The sequence below is a fragment of the Cervus canadensis genome, chromosome 25 (assembly GCF_019320065.1).
Source record: "Cervus canadensis isolate Bull #8, Minnesota chromosome 25, ASM1932006v1, whole genome shotgun sequence".
Taxonomy (NCBI): Eukaryota; Metazoa; Chordata; class Mammalia; order Artiodactyla; family Cervidae; genus Cervus; species Cervus canadensis.
Genome location: NC_057410.1, coordinates 25,283,907 through 25,305,411, shown reverse-complemented (window position 1 = coordinate 25,305,411; position 21,505 = coordinate 25,283,907). Strand labels below are relative to the sequence as shown.

The 21,505-nt window shown below is 39.5% G+C and overlaps 1 protein-coding gene, 2 long non-coding RNA genes and 1 pseudogene across 3 annotated transcripts in view; 2 read left to right on the top strand and 2 right to left on the bottom strand.

The window, feature by feature from the left end:
- LOC122427615 overlaps positions 1-3,448 on the bottom strand; it is a 34,951-nt gene extending 31,503 nt beyond the window's left edge. The window contains exon 1 of the long non-coding RNA XR_006265497.1: positions 3,325-3,448. This is a non-coding gene — a long non-coding RNA (uncharacterized LOC122427615). The remainder of the gene's footprint in view (positions 1-3,324) is intronic.
- LOC122427612 (tubulin alpha-1A chain) lies at positions 3,228-7,632 on the top strand. The gene is made up of 4 exons (XM_043447215.1): positions 3,228-3,571; positions 5,586-5,808; positions 5,944-6,092; positions 6,442-7,632. The coding sequence occupies exons 1-4, from the start codon at positions 3,569-3,571 to the stop codon at positions 7,420-7,422; spliced, it is 1,356 nt and encodes a 451-aa protein (XP_043303150.1). The 5' UTR covers positions 3,228-3,568; the 3' UTR covers positions 7,423-7,632.
- A 3,161-nt stretch (positions 7,633-10,793) lies between these two features.
- LOC122427616 lies at positions 10,794-20,460 on the bottom strand. Its single transcript, XR_006265498.1, has 3 exons — positions 18,316-20,460; positions 11,908-11,979; positions 10,794-10,843 (listed from the first exon to the last, which is right to left on the bottom strand). It is a non-coding gene; the product is annotated as an uncharacterized LOC122427616 (long non-coding RNA).
- Positions 13,187-13,959, top strand: LOC122427614 (annotated as a pseudogene).
- Positions 20,461-21,505: the final 1,045 nt, after the last annotated feature.

Sequence of the window (21,505 nt, the reverse complement as noted above, 5' to 3'; positions counted from 1 at the left end):
GGCAATAGAGATGCAGAGAAAAGAATAATATTTGAGAGATATCTAGGAGATAGACTTACCAGGATTTAACTTATTCTATGGTGTTCAGAAAAGGAGGGGAAGATGTCAAGAGTAATCACTGTTTCTGATTTGAGAAACCAGATGCTTCTTTATTTACTGAGCAAGAGAAATTTGTAGGAGGTACATATTTGTGAGACGATAACTAGTTCAATTTGGGATATATGTGAGAAACCTAGCCAGAGACTGGAAGTTTACTATAAGATCTGGATCTAAAAGGAGATGTCAAGAAGCCATCGGCACACAGAAAGGATCTGCAGTCTTGGGAATGAACGCACTAACCATCCACCAGAGTAGGATCCACAGAATAAAATGAGGAAAAAGTCTAGGACCAAACCTTGAGGAGCTCCAATATTTAAAGATTAAAAGAAGAAGAAGAATCAGAAACTGAGAAGAAACAAAAAAATGTAGGAGGGAAACCCGGAAAATAGAGAATTTTGAAGCCAAAGGCACACAAAGTGTTTCAAGAAACAGATAACAGTCAACTGTGACAAAGCTTATCACAGGTCAACAAGAACCCAAAAGTGCCCAATGAATTTAGCAACAGAGAGGGCATTTGGTTTCAAGGAGTGGTGGGAGCAGAATCCAGACTGAAATGTATTTAGGGTTAAATAGGAGGTGAAGAAGTAGAAAAGAAAAAAAAAGTAGGAAAAAGAAGTGATAAATAACTCCCTTGTTTCCTACAGAAGTTATGATATTTGGGGCCATTCAATGAATTCTACAAGGCTCCTCCCCATACACACACAGAAACACATGCCATTCTTAAACTTATATACATGCACTTGTTTTATGTCTTTAATTGGAAGAATCTAGAGAAAAGACCTTTCTACTACCTCTGAATTCTCTACGCTATATAGGATGGTCCAAGGCTTATTGTAGACAGCAAGTAAATGCTTATTGAATAAAAAAGGAAAATGCTTTATTAAATACCTCTAAACTACTGACCATGAAAAGTTAACGAAAATATGCACAGAAAGAAATCGTTCATTTAATTCAACAAACATGTATAATAATGTCTACCATAAGCTAGGCAATTTGTCAAGGACTCAGATTCACATTGTAATGGAGGAGAGATGCAGACCATCAAATAAATAATTTAAATTCCACAAATACTATGAAAGAAAAATGTTTTATGCTAATTTTACTGTCAACAAGAAATAATACATTAGTTGAATATTTATACATGCGTGCTGATGTAAGTTAAAAAGTCAACAGTAAATATAAAAAAAGATCTAGTAAAAAAAATGTTTTCTGTTTCCTATAGTTTGCATGCTATTAAGCCAGATAATGAGGAACAAAAATAATAGATTATTATTTTCCCTCCTTTTCCATTTATATATTTAAGATTAACAGTGTTCATATATTTGATTTCTGACCTAGATCTTACTGTTACTTATGGCCAAGGGGAGGGAAAAAAAAAGCCACATTTCATGAATGGTTCTGAGATAGAATTACAAAGAATTAATTGCATGAACCCACCCCTCTTTTATTGAATCCTCTGTAAATTGCATAAAGAACGGAGGCTGTTGGGGAAATGACATATTTCTTTCATATTATAAAGAAAATTAAATTCAAAATGGTGTCTCTCATTCCAAAAAAGGAGATTTTTATACTGTATCATGGTCCAAAAGTGTGTGATTTATTTCATTATTAAATTTTTGAAAGAAGTATTTTCAATGAGCTACTTATTAATCCTTACACTTCCCTATGACATTTAATTCCTATTTTTGTTAAGTGTATCTCTGGGTTCAGGAAAAAACTTCAAGTCATCCTTAATCCTATGTCTTTACTGAAATATACTTCTATTTGCAAAAGGGATATATAAAGATAAGATAATAAAGACTATTTTTCCTATAAAATATGCAAGAAATAGATAAAATTAATTGTGTCGGGTCTTGTTTTTTTCTAGAGAACACTACTGCAGCAAATTTGAACAAGTAAAGCAGAGCTGGGGCTGGCAGGCTAGAAAAATCCATGGCTGCCACTGTCACACCACAACCTGCAGCAGCTGTCTCAAGTCCCTCCCTCCCACGCCCAAGCACTGCCTGCCAGCCCAGCAGGAATGAATGGATTCTGCAGAGCACTATAAATGGTGCTGCAGACCCTGAAAATCTCTTGCTAAAAGCCAAAAGGAAAAATTATCTGCCAAAATACATATTTTCAACTTCGGTGGCCATAACAAACCTCTTTACCTCTGAAATTTCATTAGCAACGTCAAATGATACCCAGTCCAGAGTCATATTCTGCATTGTACATCCTTGTTGATAATGGAAGCTTTCTGAATAGCAAAAGAATGTTACTGCAGTCCACTTCCTTAAGCAAAGCCTTTTGTCCCAAGCGGCAGTTGAGCAACCACCAAAGTCTCTGACTGAATAGCAGCTGTATGAGGCTGGCTACAATTCCCACAGTTGGAAGCTCAATCTTACAAGGAGAATTCACTGAATTCACATAAGATTTACATTAAAAAAAAAAATGCAGTTATTGAGCTGACATCTACACAGCTGTCTATGGGAGGAGACAATATTACAAAATGGTCTTCTTTTTTACACTATACAACTCTCTTCCTTTCTAATGTGGTGTCCCAATAATTTTTCTTTCCAGAAGAGAGAACAATGCAGAATGTAACTGAATGCACAGGTAGTACTAGCTTCTAAACTCAATTCTCTCTCCTTGTATTTTCTCAGTTCTTTATTAGAAAAGATTATTCATTTTAAGGAACAATACAATACATAAAATACATTAACAAAGACTTCTGTTCTTTTCATCTACTGTTTTTGTTTAGCTATGAGGAAGAGGGTGGCAAAAGCAGGTCTGAAAAAAAATTACTTGAACCTGAGAAACCATTTTGGATGGTTATTGAATAATTTTTTAATTAAAAAAAAACCACATTTACCCAAGTCATTTTAAGCATCATTCCCATCTTCTCTTCTATTTTATTTTTAAAGCATTTGAGATGCTGAATCTTCACCGAATGTGGGTTTAGAACACTTTGAGGGAGAAGCAGAAAGTAATTTTCCATTAAAATATTTCATCTCAAATTCTGCGATTAAATGTTGGGGGAAAAACCTTACATAGATTTTAACTGCAGTTTGAGATTCAAACAGTATAAAATCACCCAACTCCAGTTCTCTTTCCCTCCCTCCCCTCACCCCTTCCCAACCCCACCCCATAATGGATGCTCGGCTGACTGTTTTTGCTCGGTCTCTTTGTCTAAAGGATGCAAGCAGTCTATGGATGCTAGGGGAAAAGGGGTGGGGGAGAGATTACCTCATCCCATGTCGCTTGCACCAATCACCACTCTTCTGTCGTGGCTCCTCTGGGCAGATTGAGGGGTCTGGACCAACAGGAAAAGGCCCCAGCCCATCCCCATGGTGACCGAGTTGTATATAGGGAGCCGCAGACGCCCATGTGCCGCAGGTTCTCTTACATCGACCGCCTAAGAGTCGCGCTGTAAGAAGTAACAACCTCTTCTCCTCTCCGCCATCTGCTCGGCAGCCGCAAAACAGCAACTATGGTAAGAGTGTCTCCTCCGGCTCTTCGTGACCCTGGGTGGGGTCAGCCTCCCCAGGGTCTCCTTGGAAAATCTTAAAACCTTTGTCCTTTACCACTCGTTTGGGTAAGAGTAGCTTTACGCTTTATTTGCGAGGTTTAGCTTTGTCTGCCCGGGATCCTTGAGCCCGGCCTCCGCCGCAGTGCGGGGTGCAGGAGCCCCGCCACGACTGCGTCCAGGGCGCGGCTGAGCCGTGAGGGGGAACAAAGGCGGCGCCTAGGGAGGTTTTGTTATCCGAGCCCCTGGCAGCCGCGTGCAGCAGCCCATCTGTCGGTCATGAAAAGGGCTGGGGCAGGCAGGGCGGTCTTGGCGTCGCCTGCTCGGCGCCCGTGTGCGCACGATAGTCGTGTGACTCCGAGAGGCCCTTCCTCGCGTTGTTCCCCGGGGACAGGGAGGGGAGTCGTCGGTCGAAAAGACGGGAGTCGGTGGGTGTAACTGGGAAGAAGACTCGGGGAGAGAAGGAAAGGGATAAAGCGGAGCCTGAGGTTAGTATTAAAAAAGGATCCCTCGCCAGTTCGTTGGCGTTTTAGAAAGACACCCATGTATTAACAGGGAAAATGGTTAGTTTCTGTGGCGGCCGGCGTCGAGGCGGCGCAGGGGCGGAGTTGTTTGTTTCTGCTGCTTTGGCCTTGGAGCCGCTGGGCGGGGTTCGTCCTCACTAAGCCTCCTCTGTCAGAAAGACTTTTAACAAGCCTTTCATCTTTGCAGAACCGTAGGTGGTAAAAGGTTTTTCATTCACTGTCAAAAGTTACTTTTTTTTTTCCCCTTGAGGAGCAAAGTCACAGTTCACATGACAATCCCTTTAATGTCTGGTCTGGGGCCGCCCCGCCCTGGCAGACTCCTGTGTGTCTGTCTTGGTCGCACGTTTAGCGAGAGAAAAAGCCGATTTTGTGAGCCAGGGTGCTCTAATGCGGAGGACCCAGGGAAACGCCCTTCCCCGCCCCCATTTGTCAGTGACTAGACAATGGACAGACAAAGGAAGCTGTAACCGTAAAGGCTACGGAGGGGACACTCTCTACTGAATGTAATGAGTATGAATATTCTGTGGTGGGTACGAAATTTCAGAATGAAAACATTATTTTGTAGTTTTATATAAATATTTCATTATTCTTTCACTGGGCTTTAAGCTTGGTAGCTTTTCATGTTCTATTTATTTCTAGTTTAGGAACTGTTGTGTTAAAGATACTAATAATTTTTCAGTTTTTTGCAGTGGTGAAGATTCTGGGAAAACTTTTAAATAATGAAAATGCTGCAGACAAAGAAGACTTATACTCTTGTGCAGCTGTCTTTTGTTCTAGTGCATCTTCATTAATTCATTTCAATTTAGGCATATGGTCCCAGGCTGGGTCAGAAGAGGAAAGCTGGCAGATAGCACAATGAGATCATGTAGGCAGATGCTGGAAATAGAGCTTGCTCTGTTAAATAATGTAGCAGACAGTACAGGCTGGCACCAGGCACAGCAAATGCAGCAATGCAGGGGACAGTCCTTGTTTAGCTTCTAACCCCCTAATACTGATGGATTCTGCAGATAGACTGCAGAAGGGTGTGGCTTCTAGCCTCAGCTGCAGTACAGATGTCCATATTGAAATACCAAGTCCTATCAGAAGAAATGTTCATCTTTAAAGGTGAAGGAGGCAATAATAATGATTCCAATTAACTAGTGACTGAATTTACTTCATTTTACAAAAATTTTGTGCTTGACTTTTTTAAATATGAAAAATCTTCTTTCCAAGTATGGCTGTTGGAACAGTCGGCTTGCACCATGTGCTTAACAGTGCAGCCTTATTATTCAGACCACACCCATCTGCAGCATTTGTAGCAGGTGCTTTTTAACTGTTTCTATTATGTTATGGATATGACGACCTCAAATAAATTTGAAGAATACTTGTATATTACTAGAAATAGTTTTGGAAATTTACTGAAAATTGAAAATGCTAATATAACTAATTTTACAATTTTTTTCTTTTCCTTCCCACAGCGTGAGTGCATCTCCATCCACGTTGGCCAGGCTGGTGTCCAGATCGGCAATGCCTGCTGGGAGCTCTACTGTCTGGAACATGGCATCCAGCCTGATGGCCAGATGCCAAGTGACAAGACTATTGGGGGAGGAGACGACTCCTTCAACACCTTCTTCAGTGAGACGGGCGCTGGCAAGCATGTGCCCAGGGCAGTGTTTGTAGACCTGGAACCCACAGTCATTGGTGAGTTGACCTCAGTAGCTTCAATGAGAATCCTGGGGGTCTGGGACAGGAGGTGTGTCCTGTGGGCCCCACTGATACCCTGGGGTGGAGCAGACCTATGTGAGTTGTTAGTGATGCTTCATTTTCCTTTTCCAGATGAGGTTCGCACTGGCACCTACCGCCAGCTCTTCCACCCTGAGCAGCTCATCACAGGCAAAGAAGATGCTGCCAATAACTATGCCCGAGGTCACTACACCATTGGCAAGGAGATCATTGACCTCGTCTTGGACCGAATTCGGAAACTGGTATGCTTATTCTCAAGAATAAAGTAAATTGATGAACCTAAGGGAGATATTTGAAATATGCTCTTTTTTTTTTCAAACACAACTGAAATGCAATAGTGAGGTTAATTATTCCTTTATAGTTTTTTAAAAGTTCAATTAAAATATGGACTATTTGATGTCTTTTGATAAATATTCATGAAGATATTTTTAATAAAGAAATGCTGAGTAATTGAAGGAAGGTCTACATTTCAAAAGTTTCTGTCAAAATGCAATCTAATTCTTTGGAATTAATATGAAAAGTGAAAATCTTTACCATGATGACATCACAAAGAGCAATAACTATGTTTTCTCTATTCCTCTTTTTTAACAGGCTGACCAGTGCACGGGTCTTCAGGGCTTCCTGGTTTTCCACAGCTTTGGTGGGGGAACCGGTTCTGGGTTCACCTCCCTGCTGATGGAACGTCTCTCTGTCGATTATGGCAAGAAGTCCAAGCTGGAGTTCTCCATTTACCCAGCCCCCCAGGTTTCCACAGCTGTCGTTGAGCCCTACAACTCCATCCTCACCACCCACACCACCCTGGAGCACTCTGATTGTGCCTTCATGGTAGACAATGAGGCCATCTATGACATCTGTCGTAGAAACCTCGACATTGAGCGCCCAACATATACTAACCTGAATAGGTTAATAGGTCAAATTGTGTCCTCCATCACAGCTTCCCTGAGGTTTGATGGAGCCCTGAATGTCGATCTGACAGAGTTCCAGACCAACCTGGTGCCCTATCCCCGCATCCACTTCCCTCTGGCCACATATGCCCCTGTCATCTCTGCTGAGAAAGCCTACCATGAACAGCTTTCTGTAGCAGAGATTACCAATGCTTGCTTTGAGCCAGCCAACCAGATGGTGAAATGTGACCCTCGCCATGGTAAATACATGGCCTGCTGCCTGTTGTACCGTGGTGATGTGGTTCCCAAAGATGTCAATGCTGCCATTGCCACCATCAAGACCAAGCGTACCATCCAGTTTGTGGACTGGTGCCCCACTGGCTTCAAGGTTGGCATTAATTACCAGCCTCCCACTGTGGTACCTGGTGGAGACCTGGCCAAAGTACAGCGAGCTGTGTGCATGCTGAGCAACACCACAGCCATCGCTGAGGCCTGGGCTCGCCTGGACCACAAGTTTGACCTGATGTATGCCAAGCGTGCCTTTGTTCACTGGTACGTGGGTGAGGGCATGGAGGAAGGAGAGTTTTCTGAGGCCCGTGAGGACATGGCTGCCCTTGAGAAGGATTATGAGGAGGTTGGTGTGGATTCTGTGGAAGGAGAGGGAGAGGAAGAAGGAGAGGAATACTAAAGTTAAAACGTCACAAAGGTGCTGCTTACAGGGAAGCTTATTCTGTTTCAAACATTGAAAAGTTGTGGTCTGATCAGTTAATTTGTATGTAGCAGTGTATACACTCATATACAATTACTGACCTATGCTTTAAAACATGATGCTTTGTTACAGACCCAAGCTATCCATTTCTCTGATGGGTTTGAATAAAGTATTCCCTGTCTTAAATGAGCTCAGTCTTGTGTTTTCTATTCAGGTGTCTGGAAATTTTCATCTATTCAGTACACTGAGAAGAAAGAATAACTATTGACTGTGGTTTATACATATTCTACACAGCAACTTGGTTTTTAATTTTAAATTGTCCTAGTATATTATAAAACAAAATATAAAATACGTATCTAAAAATTATCATTAGATGTAAATCAACTGTACTTCTACTTTAAAAATTGGTTTTTTAAAAAAGTAAAGAATAGAGTTAGGGTCATGCTCCCCCGTGCGCACACCCGAGTCCTTTGTTTCATACTTAGGACTCGGGTAGTTAGGCTCGGAGGAGAATTGTAGAAGGGGTCTGCATAATTTTTGGAGGTCTTGTTAGATAAACAAGACCAACATAAAAAAAAAAAGTAAAGAATACCATTAGATAACATCCATGCTACTCTTAAGTTTTGACACCATTATAATAGTTAAATTCCTGGTTCTTTGAGAATTTATATCTAATGCACAACTAAAATCTGGTTGCTGAGTCTCATGCAACTAAACAGATAAAATGGTGAATATTCCAAATGCATCATCAGGGCTTATAAGCCTATTTTCATGGGCCTCACCTTGGCAAGTGTCTAGTGCCATCATGCTTCCTCTGCCCTGGGTTCTAAAAAGATGTCTGCTCTCTCCAAGCAGTTTCTTACTATACCAGACCTAGTTCTTTACTTTCTTCTCTCCAAACTTATTTTCAGCTGAATATCACATTGGAAAAGCCTGATACACTTATTCACTCTAGTATTAATTATATATCTGAACTTTAACTCTCAAAGGGTTTTCTTATTTTAATATGAGCCAATAACTTCAAAAGAGAACTCATAGTGTAATTGTAGGCAACAGCCAACATGGTGAAAGAAATAGTTTTGGACTAAGGACTTCAGCAATAGAGGTCAGCTGCCAGTCCAACTGAAAGGCTAAGAATCCAGGAACAGCAAGTTGTCTTGGGCCATCTTGTTACCTTGTTCTGGGATAATACCCAGTGATGATGAGATGATTTTCTGGTATTAAGTACCTATTTAATCTATTTTTTTCTTTGGCACTGCAAACTAGAGGGTGTAATAGTATTGTGGTACTATAATCAGTTTAGTGTAAGTTAATAGAAATAAAACTAAGAAATAAGATCAACTAATTTGAAAGTCAGTTCAGTATTCCTTAGCCGGTTTTCTTTTTTCTTCATTTATTTTTATTAGTTGGAGGCTAATTACTAAACAATATTGTAGTGGTTTTTGCCATACATGGATTTACATGTGTTCCCCATCCTGAACCCCCCTCCCACCCCTTTTTTAAAAAAATATTTATCTGTTTGGCTGTGTGGGTTTTAGTTGTGACACTCGAGATCTCCGATCTTCGTTATGGATGCAGGATTTTTAATTGCATGGGGGATCTTTAGTGAATTCATAGTTGAAGCATGTGGGATCTAGTTCCCTGATCAGGGATCGAACACTAGGTCCCCTGTATTGCAAGTGCAGAGTCTTAGCTACTGAACCAAGAGTGGAGCTCTGCTCAGCAGTTTTAACTAAAGCTAATGAAACAGATCTAATGCACAAAAGTAAAAGGATTTGCTCATTCAGATAAAAAACTAGCATGGAAAGGAGATCAGATGTCAGCATTTAATTTACAGTCCCAGCATATAACAAAATTGATACACGGTAGATGTACAATGGTCATTGGCTGGAAGAGTAAAGTGTAAGATAAAATAGGAACAAATATAAAAATCATAGAGTTAAAAGCCCTATGATCTTAATCTCAATCGTAAATATCAGAACCAGGACATTTTAGAGAAATGACTGATTCCAAGCCTGGAGCACGAAATACACAAGTTCAGCCTCACTTTTTTTTCTCATTCCAGAAAGCAAGGAAAATATAAAAGACCAAAGTCAAACCAAAAAGACACAGGAGTCAATTGAAGAGGCTCTCACTGATGATACAATGTATTGAAAACTATAGTGACCGCAATGGATTTAACCATACAAAATTTGTTAAAATCCATGAGCTCATTATAGTTTTTGTTTATCTTAAAAAAATTAATGTAAGAAATTACTAAAAACATTGAATAGAATTACCATATGATCCAGAAATTCCATTTCTGAGTAAATACCCAAAGGAATTGAAAGCAAGGACACAGATATTTGTACACCCATGCTTACAGCAGCATTATTCACAACAGCCAAAAGGTGGAAGCAGCCCTAATAGTCATGAATTGATGAATGAACAAAATATAATATACAGGCAATGGAATATTATTCAGTCTTAGAGAAGGAAATTTTGACACATGCTATAACATGAATGAATTTTGAGTACATTATGCATAAGCCAGACACACAAAAAAACAAGTATTGGTACTTTCCTCGTGGCGCAGTGAATAAGAATCCACCTGTTAATGCAGGGAACACAGGTCTGGGCCCTGAAGGATCCCACATGCCACGGAGCAACTAAGCCTGTGTGCCACAACTGCTGAGTCCGAGCTCTAGAGCCAGAGAGCTGCAACTACTAAAGCCTGCTTGCCTAGAGATGGTGATCTGCAACAAGAGAAGCCACTGCAATGAGAAGCCACATGAAGAGTAGCTCCCACTCACTACAACTAGAGAAAGCCCACATGCAGCAATGAAAACCCAGCACAGCCAAAAATATTTTTTTTTCTTTTTTTTTTTTCAAAAATATTTTTTTTAAGCAAGTATTGTCTCATTCCACTAATGAGGTAACTAGAATGGTCAAATTCATAGAGACAGAAAATAGAATAGGAATTCCCAGGGCATGGGGGGAGCATATAAAGGGAAGTTACTGTTTAAAGGATACACTGTTTCATCTGTTTGGAATGATGAATAGTGGTGATGGTTGCACAACAGTGTGAATGTACTTAATGCTACAACTTCAACTGGACATTTAAAATAGGTTAAAATGTAAGCAACAGGGATATATTGTATAGCACAGAGAAATATAGCCATTATTTCATAATAACTTTTATTTTTATTGAAGTGTAGTTGAATGCCAAAGAATTGATGACTTCAAACTGTGGTGCTGGAGAGGACTCCTCAAAGTCCCTTGGACAGCAAGGATATCAAACTAGTCAATCCTAAGGGAGATCAACCCCGAACATTCACTAGAAGGACTGATACTGAAGGTGAAGCTCCAGTATTTTGGTCATATGATGTGAATAGACGACTCATTGGAAAAGTCCCCGATGCTGGGAAAGATTGAAGGCAGAAGGAGAAGAGGGCATCAGAGAAAAAGATGGCTGGATGGCATCACCAGATGCTATGAACATGAACTTGGGCAAACCCTGAGAGATGGTTAGGGACAGGGAGGCCTGGCATGCTGCAGTCCATGGGATCACAAAGAGTCAGACATGACTGGGCAACTGAACAACAAAAACAACACAGTTGACATAATATTTTGTAATAACTTTAAATGAAGTATAATCTATAAAAATATTGAATTTCTATATTGTACACCTAAAACTTCTATAATATTGTAAATCACCTATATTTCAGTTTTTTTAAAAAGTCAAAATAGTACATTTTATGTTTGTAATATCTTGCCACGATTAAACAAACAAACAATGGAAGCATAAACCAAAACAAATTTTTTTAATTACCTGTAAGGGAAAGGAATATGGTCTAGCTAGTCTTCTTTGAAAGTATTTGTTGTATCATTTGACTGTAGAAACATGTAACTGTATTATGTATTATACAAATGAATTAAATCAAGGTGGAAAAAATATCTACCAATCAAAAGCAAAGTGAAACAAATCAATCTAACCAAGTATGAAGTTGGTGGCTTATTTATAAACTGGAGGATTATTTCAAGTGACTTTAAATCATAGTATTTTGGGAATTTCCTGGTCGTTCAGTGGTTAGAACTCCATGTTCTCACTGCTAAGGGCCCAGGGTTCAATACCTGGTTTGGGGGACCTAAAATCCCACACACTGCAGGGGGTGGCCAGAAAAAAAGAAATACTTTGATTGTATATCCATAGTAAGTATACAGTCTAAGGAAGAAAAGGAACTCCAAAAAAACACCTGCTCTCAGTAATCATATTTCTATTAATAATATTGATATTGTTATTTAGAAAGTATTATATACCAAAATAAATAATTAATTAATGTTTTAGTAAACAAAAATCTTAAAAGTTATTATAATTATATGACATATGTTCAAGAAAGTAGAGATACAGAAAAGACTTCTAGAGATGAAAAATATATCTGAGATTTCAAAAAAAATAGTAAATGGGATAAACAGAGAACTTACCTCGTGGGCCAATGGTTAAGATTCTGAGCTTCACTGTAGGAGGCAGGTGTGGGGAAATGAAGATCCCACATACTACAGTGTGACAAAAAAAAGAAAAGCTGAACAGTAGATTAAACACCACAGAAGAAAAGGTCAATGAATTGAAGACATAACAATAAAAAATATCCAAAATGAAACAGAACAACAAAAATAGAGGGAAAAAATGAACAATAAATATGGATGTTAATTAGCAGGAGCACACTGAAGATGACTCAGCATTTTTAAACATTTTGAAACCATCAAGAAGGAGATTTTAAACCTTTTGCTTTTATATTTTCTCAATTACAAACTACTTTTAACATAAACCACAATGCTATAAATAAATTGAAAATAAATTTTATAAATTTATAAGGAAATACTTTTAATATTAGAATTTAAATAACTTTAAAACACTTTGTTTTGTTTATTTTTATATACTATTTATTTTAATTAATTTTCCTTTTTTTTTGCCATGAGGATTGTTGGCTCTTAGTTCCCCAACCAGGGATTGAACCCCCAGAGAACACTGTTTTACTTTATTTTTAATTGTGGGAAAACACACATAGAATAAAATTTACTATCTTAACCATTTTTTAAGTATACAGTTCAGTAGTGTAAAGTGTATTCACAGTTATGCAACCAATCTCTTGAATTCTTTTCATCTTGCAAAACTAAAATTCCATACCCATTAAATAATTCCCACTCCACCCTCCCCCAGCCTCTGGCAACAACTGTAATAGAAAAGAACAAATCTGGACCATATTGGACCTGTTTCTTTTACTTTAACCTTTGTATTCTACTACTTTTGCTATGAGTTAAAAATGTCATGGGAATTCCCTGGCTGTCCAGTGATTAGGACTCTGCTTTCATTGCGGAGGGCACAGGTTCAAACCCTGGTCAGGGAACTAAGATCCCATAAACTGTGCCATGTGGCAAATAAACAATGTTGCCTATATCCTGAAATAGACACAATAGCCCATCCTCAAGGCTCTGACTTTTAAAGATATAGATCTTTTCTATTCATCTAGAGATAAAAAGTTTCAGAACAAAATATACAAATAGCTCATACAGCTCTGACAAAAAACAAACTAACCCAACTGAGCCTGCAGGGGCTTGAGCACCTCCTCTGCTGACAACCTGGGATCTGGGAGTGGAGTGGGAGTCTGAGCTCGGGCTCAGGTGGCCCCTGGGGAGATTCCTCCCGCTATGCGCCCAGGCTGGCAGCAAAGCAGCACAGGCTGCCCAAGGCTGGTAGCCCCCACCCCAATCCACGCCACTGCAGTAGCAGCCCAACCCCTTTGGGTCTGGAAACTGGGGCAAAGGGTGGGAGGTCCACACCTGCGGCCCCCAGCAGGGACTGTGACCCATGCTCCCCACTCAGGATGCAGTGCCCAGGCTTCCTCCTCCTTGCCCTCCTCACTCTGCTGGTGCTCACCTCAGAGGTGGCCAAAAAGAAAGACAACGTGAAGATGGAAGGCCCAGGGAGCGAGTGCATGGAGTGGACCTGGAGGCTCTGCATCCTCAGCGGCAAAGACTGTGGTGTCAGTTGCTGCCAGAGCACCTATAGGGCCCAGACTCTGTGCATCTGGTGTCAGGTGCCCGGATGCACTGGAAGAAGGAAGGAAGAGTTTGGAGCCGACTGCAAGTACAAGTTTGAGACCTTGCGGGGCATGTGATTGGAGCATGGGCACTAAAGCCCGCCACCCTAAAGGAGGCACAGTACCATGCCAAGTGCCATTAGACCATCCATGTGACCAAGTCCTGCACTCCCAAGACCAAAGCCAAGGCCAAAGTCACGAAAGTGAAGGAAAAGGGCTAGCGGCCAGGCCTGGATGCAAAAAAGCCCCTGGATTTACTGGGAGCTCCGGCCCACACCCTCCCTCCACAGGCCCAAGATGTAACCCATCAGCGCCTTTTGCCTCCTAGTAAGCTTTATCAAATCATGCCCTGCTTCTTCCCTTCGCTCACCCACACCCACCCCAAGTGCTCAAAATGGGGAGGGACAAGGGATTCTGGGCAGCTTGCACATCCCCCAAAGGGATCTGATTCCCCTGGACCCACTTCTCTTTCCCTAGTGATGAAACATTAGGGTTTTCAATATCTTTTGGCTATTGTGAATAATGCTGTCATGAACATGGGTATATAAACATCTCTTTCAGACCCTGGCTTTCAGTTTTTTTAGTTTTATACCCAGAAGTGGAGTTGTTGGATCATAATATATGGTAACTCTATGTATGATTTTTTTTTTTTTGAGGCGTCCCCAACTATTTTCCAAAGAGACCAAACCATTTTCCCACCAACAGTGTATAAAGTTTCCAATTTCTATATATCCTTGCCAACACTTGTTATTTTCTGGTTTGGTTTTTTTATTCCCCCCCAGGAATTGAACCCAGGCCACAGCAGTGAAAGTATGGAATCCTTACTACTAGACCACCAGAGAACTCCCCTTGTTTTTCTTTTTTTATAGTAGCCATTCTAGTGAGTGTTAGGTGGTACTTCATTCTGGCTTTGATTTGCATTTCCCAAAAGATTACTGATGCTGAGTATCTTTTAATGTACTTATTGATTATTTGGATATCTTCTTTGGAGAAATGTTTATTCAAAATCCTTTGCTTACTTTTAAATTGGGTTGTTAATATTAAAACACGTTTATCTAGCTATTTAATCTATGAGGTTACAACAAACTTGAGAAAATCAAAATTTAAAAATTGACAGCAAAAAGAATATTTATCTTGAGACATCATATAAATTTTACAATTACCCTGTATGTGACAATTTCTTCATATTAAAAAGTAAAATAATAACAATAGTGGTTATGGTGCTCATCTTATCCTTTTCTCTGTCTTGAATTGGATGTTATTCTTGGCCTTGAAATAACACATCTTATAATTTTTTAAATCAAATGTATGGAAAGGACATATCTCAATGCAAGAACTTCTATATTATTTATACAATGTTAAGAATTTTTGTCAGAATGGATATTAAATTTTATTAAATGTATTTCCAGTAATATTTGGAGACTGACATGATTTTTCTCTTTCAGCACATTGTAATGAATTACTCTAAAAGCTTTTCTAATGCTGAGTCATTGGTGCATTTCCAGTACAAAACACTTGATCATGGTGAGTATTCATTTTTCTAATGTGATACCAGATTCTATTTGATGATGTCAGTTTTCACTCCCACCAGCATTATATTATTTTTAGTATAAGTTCACCAGAGTCCTGAGAATGGGCTGAAGCTAAAATATTTTCTCCCTGAGTTTTTACCAGTCTCATCTTGTGCCACTAAGCCTTGAGTGGTGTTTCCAATTGTCCTCCTTCCGGGGAGGGGTGAGGGGGGATTTTGCAGCTCCTTAACTGAAAAGAAGGTCTGTGTGTGAGCATCTTTCACACTCATACACTGTCCTCTATTATCTTTTTATTTAGGTTGGGAGTGTGGAAGGTGGTGGGTCGGAGAAGGAGGGATGGGAAGGCTTCACTGTCTTTGAAATGAAAGTTTGCTTTCACTTTCTTCTATTGTCTCTGAGAGCTTTGGATCTGGAGGCTTGACCACCAGGCCATTGGCTGCCTGAGTGTAAAGCCTAAAGATGGTAGATGATCCCTAAGTCACAGACTTTTTCTCTCTGGAGAACTGCCTTCTTCAGAGAGGACAATAGGAGAATATGAATTGGCTATTAGTTTCTGAATTTTGCCAAATAAAGCAGAATCTAAGAAGAAAAAAAAACATTTTAGTCACATTATATACTTTTCAATAGACTGTACCTCACCATAGTAGGCATGATGTCAGCTGTCAGTTTTTCATATATGCCCTTTATCAGATTAAATTTTCTTTCTGTTCCTAGTCTGCTGATGATTTTTTTTTATAAATGGATACTGGATTTTGTCAAATCTTTTTCTGCATGCATCTACTGAAATGATCAAGTGAGTTTTTTTCTTTTGTCTTACTATTAATAATACCGTGAACTAGGTTCATTGCCTTTTGAATATGAAACCAAACCTGCATTTCTGGGATACACTATACTTGGTTTATATTTTAAAGCTGAGATACTTAACCTAGGACTCTGACAAACATAGACACTTCATAGGTGGTTCTCATGGGTTGATGAACTCCCTGATGTTTTATGCAAAATTCTGTGTGAATATGCTAATGGTAGATTGTCACTAAAGATAGTCACTAACCATTTATCCCATCCCTGTTGGTACATGCTATGTCTCCCATCAAGAGGTGGAGTCTAAGCTCGCTCACTCTAAAGTCCACAAGTCACAACTACTGAGCCTGTGTGCTGCAACTACTGAAGCCTGTGCACCCTAGAGCCCATTCACAGCAACAAAGAGTAGCCCTTGCCTGCAGCAACTAGAGAAAGCCTCTGCAAAGCAATGAAGACCCACTGCAGTCAAAAATAAATAAATAAATAAAAAGATCAAGGATTAGTTACATAGGGCCCAGTGAGCTGATGAATACAGTTGTAAATTAAAAAAAAAAAAAAGGTGGAGTCTATTCCTCCCCGCTTATAACTCAGTCGGACTTATGACTGCTTTGACTAATAGAATGTGACAGAAGAGAAGCTATGACAGATCTAGGTCAAGCCCTTAAGAAGTCTGGCAGCTTGTTTTTGTTCAGAGAGGTCATGTGGAAAAAAAACAGGACACCCCATCCAACAGCAAACATAAAGATCCCAAACATGGGAATGTGACCATCCTAGGCAGTCCAGCCCCTGCTAAAATCCCAGCTGGATGCAACTATTACATGAGTTAGCCAGATGATACCATGTGGAACAGAACTGTCCATAACTCAGTTAATCATAGGAAATAATAAGTGATTTTTACTTTAAATTAACAAGTTTTGCGGTAGTTTGTTACACAGCAATAGATATCTGAAACAGTGCTTACCCACACATCTGGAGAGAAAACATAGTTTTTATTAGATCCTCCAAAACAGTTAAAACCACTAGAGAAACGAAAGAGTGAATATTCTTTAGGAAACACCTGATAATTTTTTTTTCAGTGTTTTTGATAGATATTAGCAGCAATGTGCTTAAGATTATAATCTTTTGCCCTGTATTAGTAGATGATAACTACTGAATTTGGCAATTAAATGAAAGGTCATATGCTTTACAATCTAATGCAACTGACAACCTAAGGTGAAAAGTGAGAAAATTTATGGGACCATCCCTCCTATATTCCGAAACAAGTTCAAGGGCTATTTTAAAATTCTTCAAAACTTCTTACCAAAAAACATACATGTGAACATATGGAATAATACACACAAAAATTATATGCAGAGGAATGAACAAAAGCAAACCAAATGAACCAAAGTTTTATATCATAAAGTATAGTAAAAATATGTTTGCATACATAAAACAACTGAATGTATTCAACTGTAATCATAACTAGTGTACCCACGGTGGGAAGTGAGTGTGATCTGAAACTGAGCTATAACCTACCTGGATAGAATCTGGGTAAAAACTGACTGAGACATAGGGCATGGTTTCCATCTAATAACTGAGATGGGATAGAGAAGAGGGTTAGAAGGAGAATGGTAATATTGTAGACAACTAGTTCCTATCAAATAACAGGCATAATGCATCAGAAGGGTGCAAGATAATATGGCAAAAAGAAGCTGCTGCTGTTGCTGCTTAGTCATTCAGTCATGTCCGACTCTTTGTGACCCCACGGACCTTAGCCTGCCAGGCTCCTCTGTCCAAGGGATTCTCCAGGCAAGAATACTGGAGTGGGTTACCATTTCCTTCTCCAGGGGATCTTCCCAACCCAGGGACCAAACCCGGGTCTCTGGCATTGCCGGCAGATTCTTTATCACTGAGCCACCAGGGGAGAAGCTAACCCTAGAAAAAGGAACTTGAAAAGATCAGGCAAGGTACCCAGAGAGTTCAAAGAGAATACATCAGGGACCCAGGCAAGGCTTGCTAGGCAGACTATCTGGCTCCTGTGTTAGGCATTATTTAGGAAAACAACAGCTAAATATTTCATCAAGTGTCCAGGATACTGAGAAGGCCAAGACATCCAATAGGTCTGACCTACAGATGAAAGACAAACCCAGGATTCTGGGTGGTGTTCATAGAAATCCTTGCCACAGCATATCATAGAAGGAATGACACAGCCCAGTGACAATATACAAGAGAACATATCAAATGAGTTAATACTGGAACTCATGGGGAAACCTTTGATGAAGCAAACAACAGAAAACAAGAACCAAAGAAGCTGATCAATTGTAATGCCATACTAGAAAGACTAGAGCAACAAGCAGATGAGGAGATGAAGTAAGTGTCAGAAATATGAGTACAGCCAGGATGGGTTCTACTAGAAAAGATTTCTCATGAGGTTTTAGTCATGCTGTCGGCCAGGGCTGCAGTCTAATTTGAAGACTCACCTGAGGGAGGATTCTTTTCCAAGCTCACTCCATGGTTGTTGGCAGAGTTTAGTATCTGGACAGCTGTTCACTTGAGGGCATCAGTTCCTTGCTGCCTCTTGACTAGAGACCTCCTGCATGCAGTTTCCTGACACATGGACCTCTTCAAAGGGCAGCATAACATGGCAATTGGCTTCCCTCAGAGTAAGTGAGCAAGAGAGCAAAAGAGAAAAAAAAAGAGAAAGAAAGCAAAAAAGAGCCGTCAAAGTAGAACACAAAGTCTTTTTCCAACCTAATCTCAGAAACAACACCTTATTACTTTTGCCGTAGTCTGTTAGGAGTGAATCACTAGGTCCAGCCTATAGTCAAGGGGAAAACATTACATAAGGACATGACTCCTAGAAGGAGGGGTACAATGTGGAACCCACCGTAGAAGTTGTGTATTATATTATGCAGCTCTAAAAACTCTATCTCTATATTTAATTGTCACATATGTCAAATTTCTGATAGGGAGGATTTGACTGGACCAGTTTGGGTTAGGATTTCTCCTGTGGGTCAGTTAGCCTTGGCTAGATGGGGCAAGATCATGTAATAATTTTTATTATTGTTAGAGATTTCTAGAGAATAGGAAATTGTTGAAGGCTTGTTAGTTAAATGAAAGCTTGTTACAAAGATACACTATCAAGTTATTATTACAACTATATAAAAACTAAAAAGATTACTTGAGATTTAGTATTGGGAAATCAAGCTAAGGAATGTTTTCACTCAGTCTCATTGATGATTGGCTTATTCTCTAGAGCTAAAGGGAGACAGTGAGCCATCATTTTATCACCTGCAGATACAATTTAATGGGACAATTTAGACACATCTTGCCTGAGTCAAATTAGAGACTGAGAATTATGAGGGAAGTACTGGGGGAAAGACTAAAGAAAACAGTAAATATGGCAGAAATAAGACCAACAAGAGAAGAAATTCCTAAGGAAAAATTCACTTGTTGCCCTTAAAAGTCAAGGCATCTCAAAAGTAAATAAAACCTAAACTTTGCTGACTTTGACTCAGTGTTTACATAAAGGCAAATAACTTAAGGTAGGCTCTGAGTATCATTGTCTTGCATCAGTTGTCTTATTTTTAAAGTTATTCTGTAGGGAGTTCTGCTCTCAGTAAGGGTGCAGTTTCTTGCATATCAATTCTACAGCAAAAAACAACTGGAAAACATGAACAAAATTTAAAATTGAAACAATCTATTTGTAGATATCAAAACGGGACCAAGGCAGCAAGGACTTGAGGGGTTAAAATCTCAGACAGAAAAGGAGTTTGAAGAGATAAGCCTAACATTCAGTGTTTCTTTTCCTTTTAAGGAATTACTGATTCAAAAGTAGTAACAAGAGGTTGAGAAGGTGAGCAGAAAGCAGTAGCTAAGTGGCTGAGAAACTAAACTGGTCTTCCTATAGTCTTACAGAGCTTTCAGGGAAAAACCTGGAAGTTCAGGACCTAATAAGATAGAGGCACCCAGGCAACCACTCCTTACTTTTAGTTGAAACCCTCAAAGGCCTAAACCAAAGGAGAGACCAGCTCCTATAAATGCTAAAGTTCAACTTCTCATCACAAAATCCCTGATTAGATTAAAATAGTCAGAGGCAAAAGCAAACCCCTGCAAGAAGACTATACCATCCACAGCCTCAAATTATCTCTTTGTGAGAATGCTAAGTCACGTCAGTTATGTTCAACTCTTTGTGACCCCATGGACTGTAGCCTGCCAGGCTCCTCTGTCCATGGGATTCTCCAGGCAAGAATACTGGAGTGGGTTGCCATTTCCTACTCCAGGAGATCTTCTTGACCCAGGGATTGAACCTGAATCTCTTGTGTCTCCTGCATTGGTAGGCAGATTCTTTACCACTGTGCCAACCACCATGAATAGGTTTGATAAATTAAATGACAAGACAGACAAATTCAGTAGAGGAAACTGTATGAAATATAGAATGGAAATTCTAGAACTGAAAAATAATCACATTTAAGAATTCAACAGGGCTTGTAACAGCACACTGCACACAAAGGTGAAAGTCACTTAGTCTTGTCCCACTCTCTGCAACCCCATGGACTATACAGTCCATGGAATTGTCCAAGCCAGAATACTGGCATAGGTAGCCTTTCCCTTCTCCAGGAGATCTTCCCAATCCAGGGATCAAACCCAGGTTTCCCACACTGCAGGCAGATTCTTTACCAGCTGAGCCACAAGGGAAGCCCAAGAATACTGAAGTGGCACACAAATGAAAGGTAATTAGTGAATTAGAAGCAGGTGAGAAAAACCAGACTGAAGCTTAAGAGATTAAAAAAAGAAAAAGAATGAGAACTCCCTGGTGGCCCAGTAGTTAGGAATCCTTGCTTCCACTGCAGGAGGCCCAAGTTCGATCCCTGGTTGGGGAACTAAGAGCCTGCAAGCCACACTGCAGGGCCTGAAAAAAAAAGAAAAGAAAATACAGGGGAAAAAGCATAAAATACATTAAGAGACACTAAAAACAAAAAACAAACAAAACTAACACAGATACAACTAGAAATACAGAAGACAAGAAAAAAACAATGGGATAGGAATATTATTTGAAGGAAAAAAATGGCCAAAAATGCTCAAAACTAATGAAAGTCACAAATAAGAGATCCTATGAAATCAAGCAGGATAAATACAAAGAAAAGCACAGTTAGGTATATCATATGTAGTTGTGAAACCAAAGATAAAGAAAAAATCTTTAAAAAATGGAGAGGAGCAGTTAGGAGTGAGACACATCTTCAAAGGAACAACAGTTGACTATCAGTTGGCTTCTCAATAGTGATGAAAGTCAAAGATAATGGAATGACACACTGTGTTGTAAGATAATAACTGCCAAGCTAGAACTCTAAACTCAATAAAAAATACCTTTCAAAAATAAAGTAAAAATAAAAATTAAATATATCTTCAGACAAACAAAAACTGAAGAGAACTCACCACTTGGCATACTTGTATTAAAGGAATACTAAAGGGAATTCTTCAAGCAAAAGAAAAATAATCCTAAATGAAAACACAGATATGCAAGAAGAAATTTAGCAATAAAAAGGGTAAATAAGAATGTAAATCCTAATGTGTAATGAGCTGACATTTAAGGATATATGAGAACAGGTAAAAGTAAAGAATTTACAGAAAGAAAAGCTATGGTTGTTCAAGAAAACAACTTGCAGATGA

Excerpts from the sequence above, each read along its gene's own strand:
- LOC122427612 (XM_043447215.1), top strand. Across the intron at positions 5,809-5,943 it reads CCTGGAACCCACAGTCATTG|ATGAGGTTCGCACTGGCACC; the intron begins GTGAGTTGACCT and ends TTCCTTTTCCAG. Across the intron at positions 6,093-6,441 it reads TGGACCGAATTCGGAAACTG|GCTGACCAGTGCACGGGTCT; the intron begins GTATGCTTATTC and ends CTTTTTTAACAG.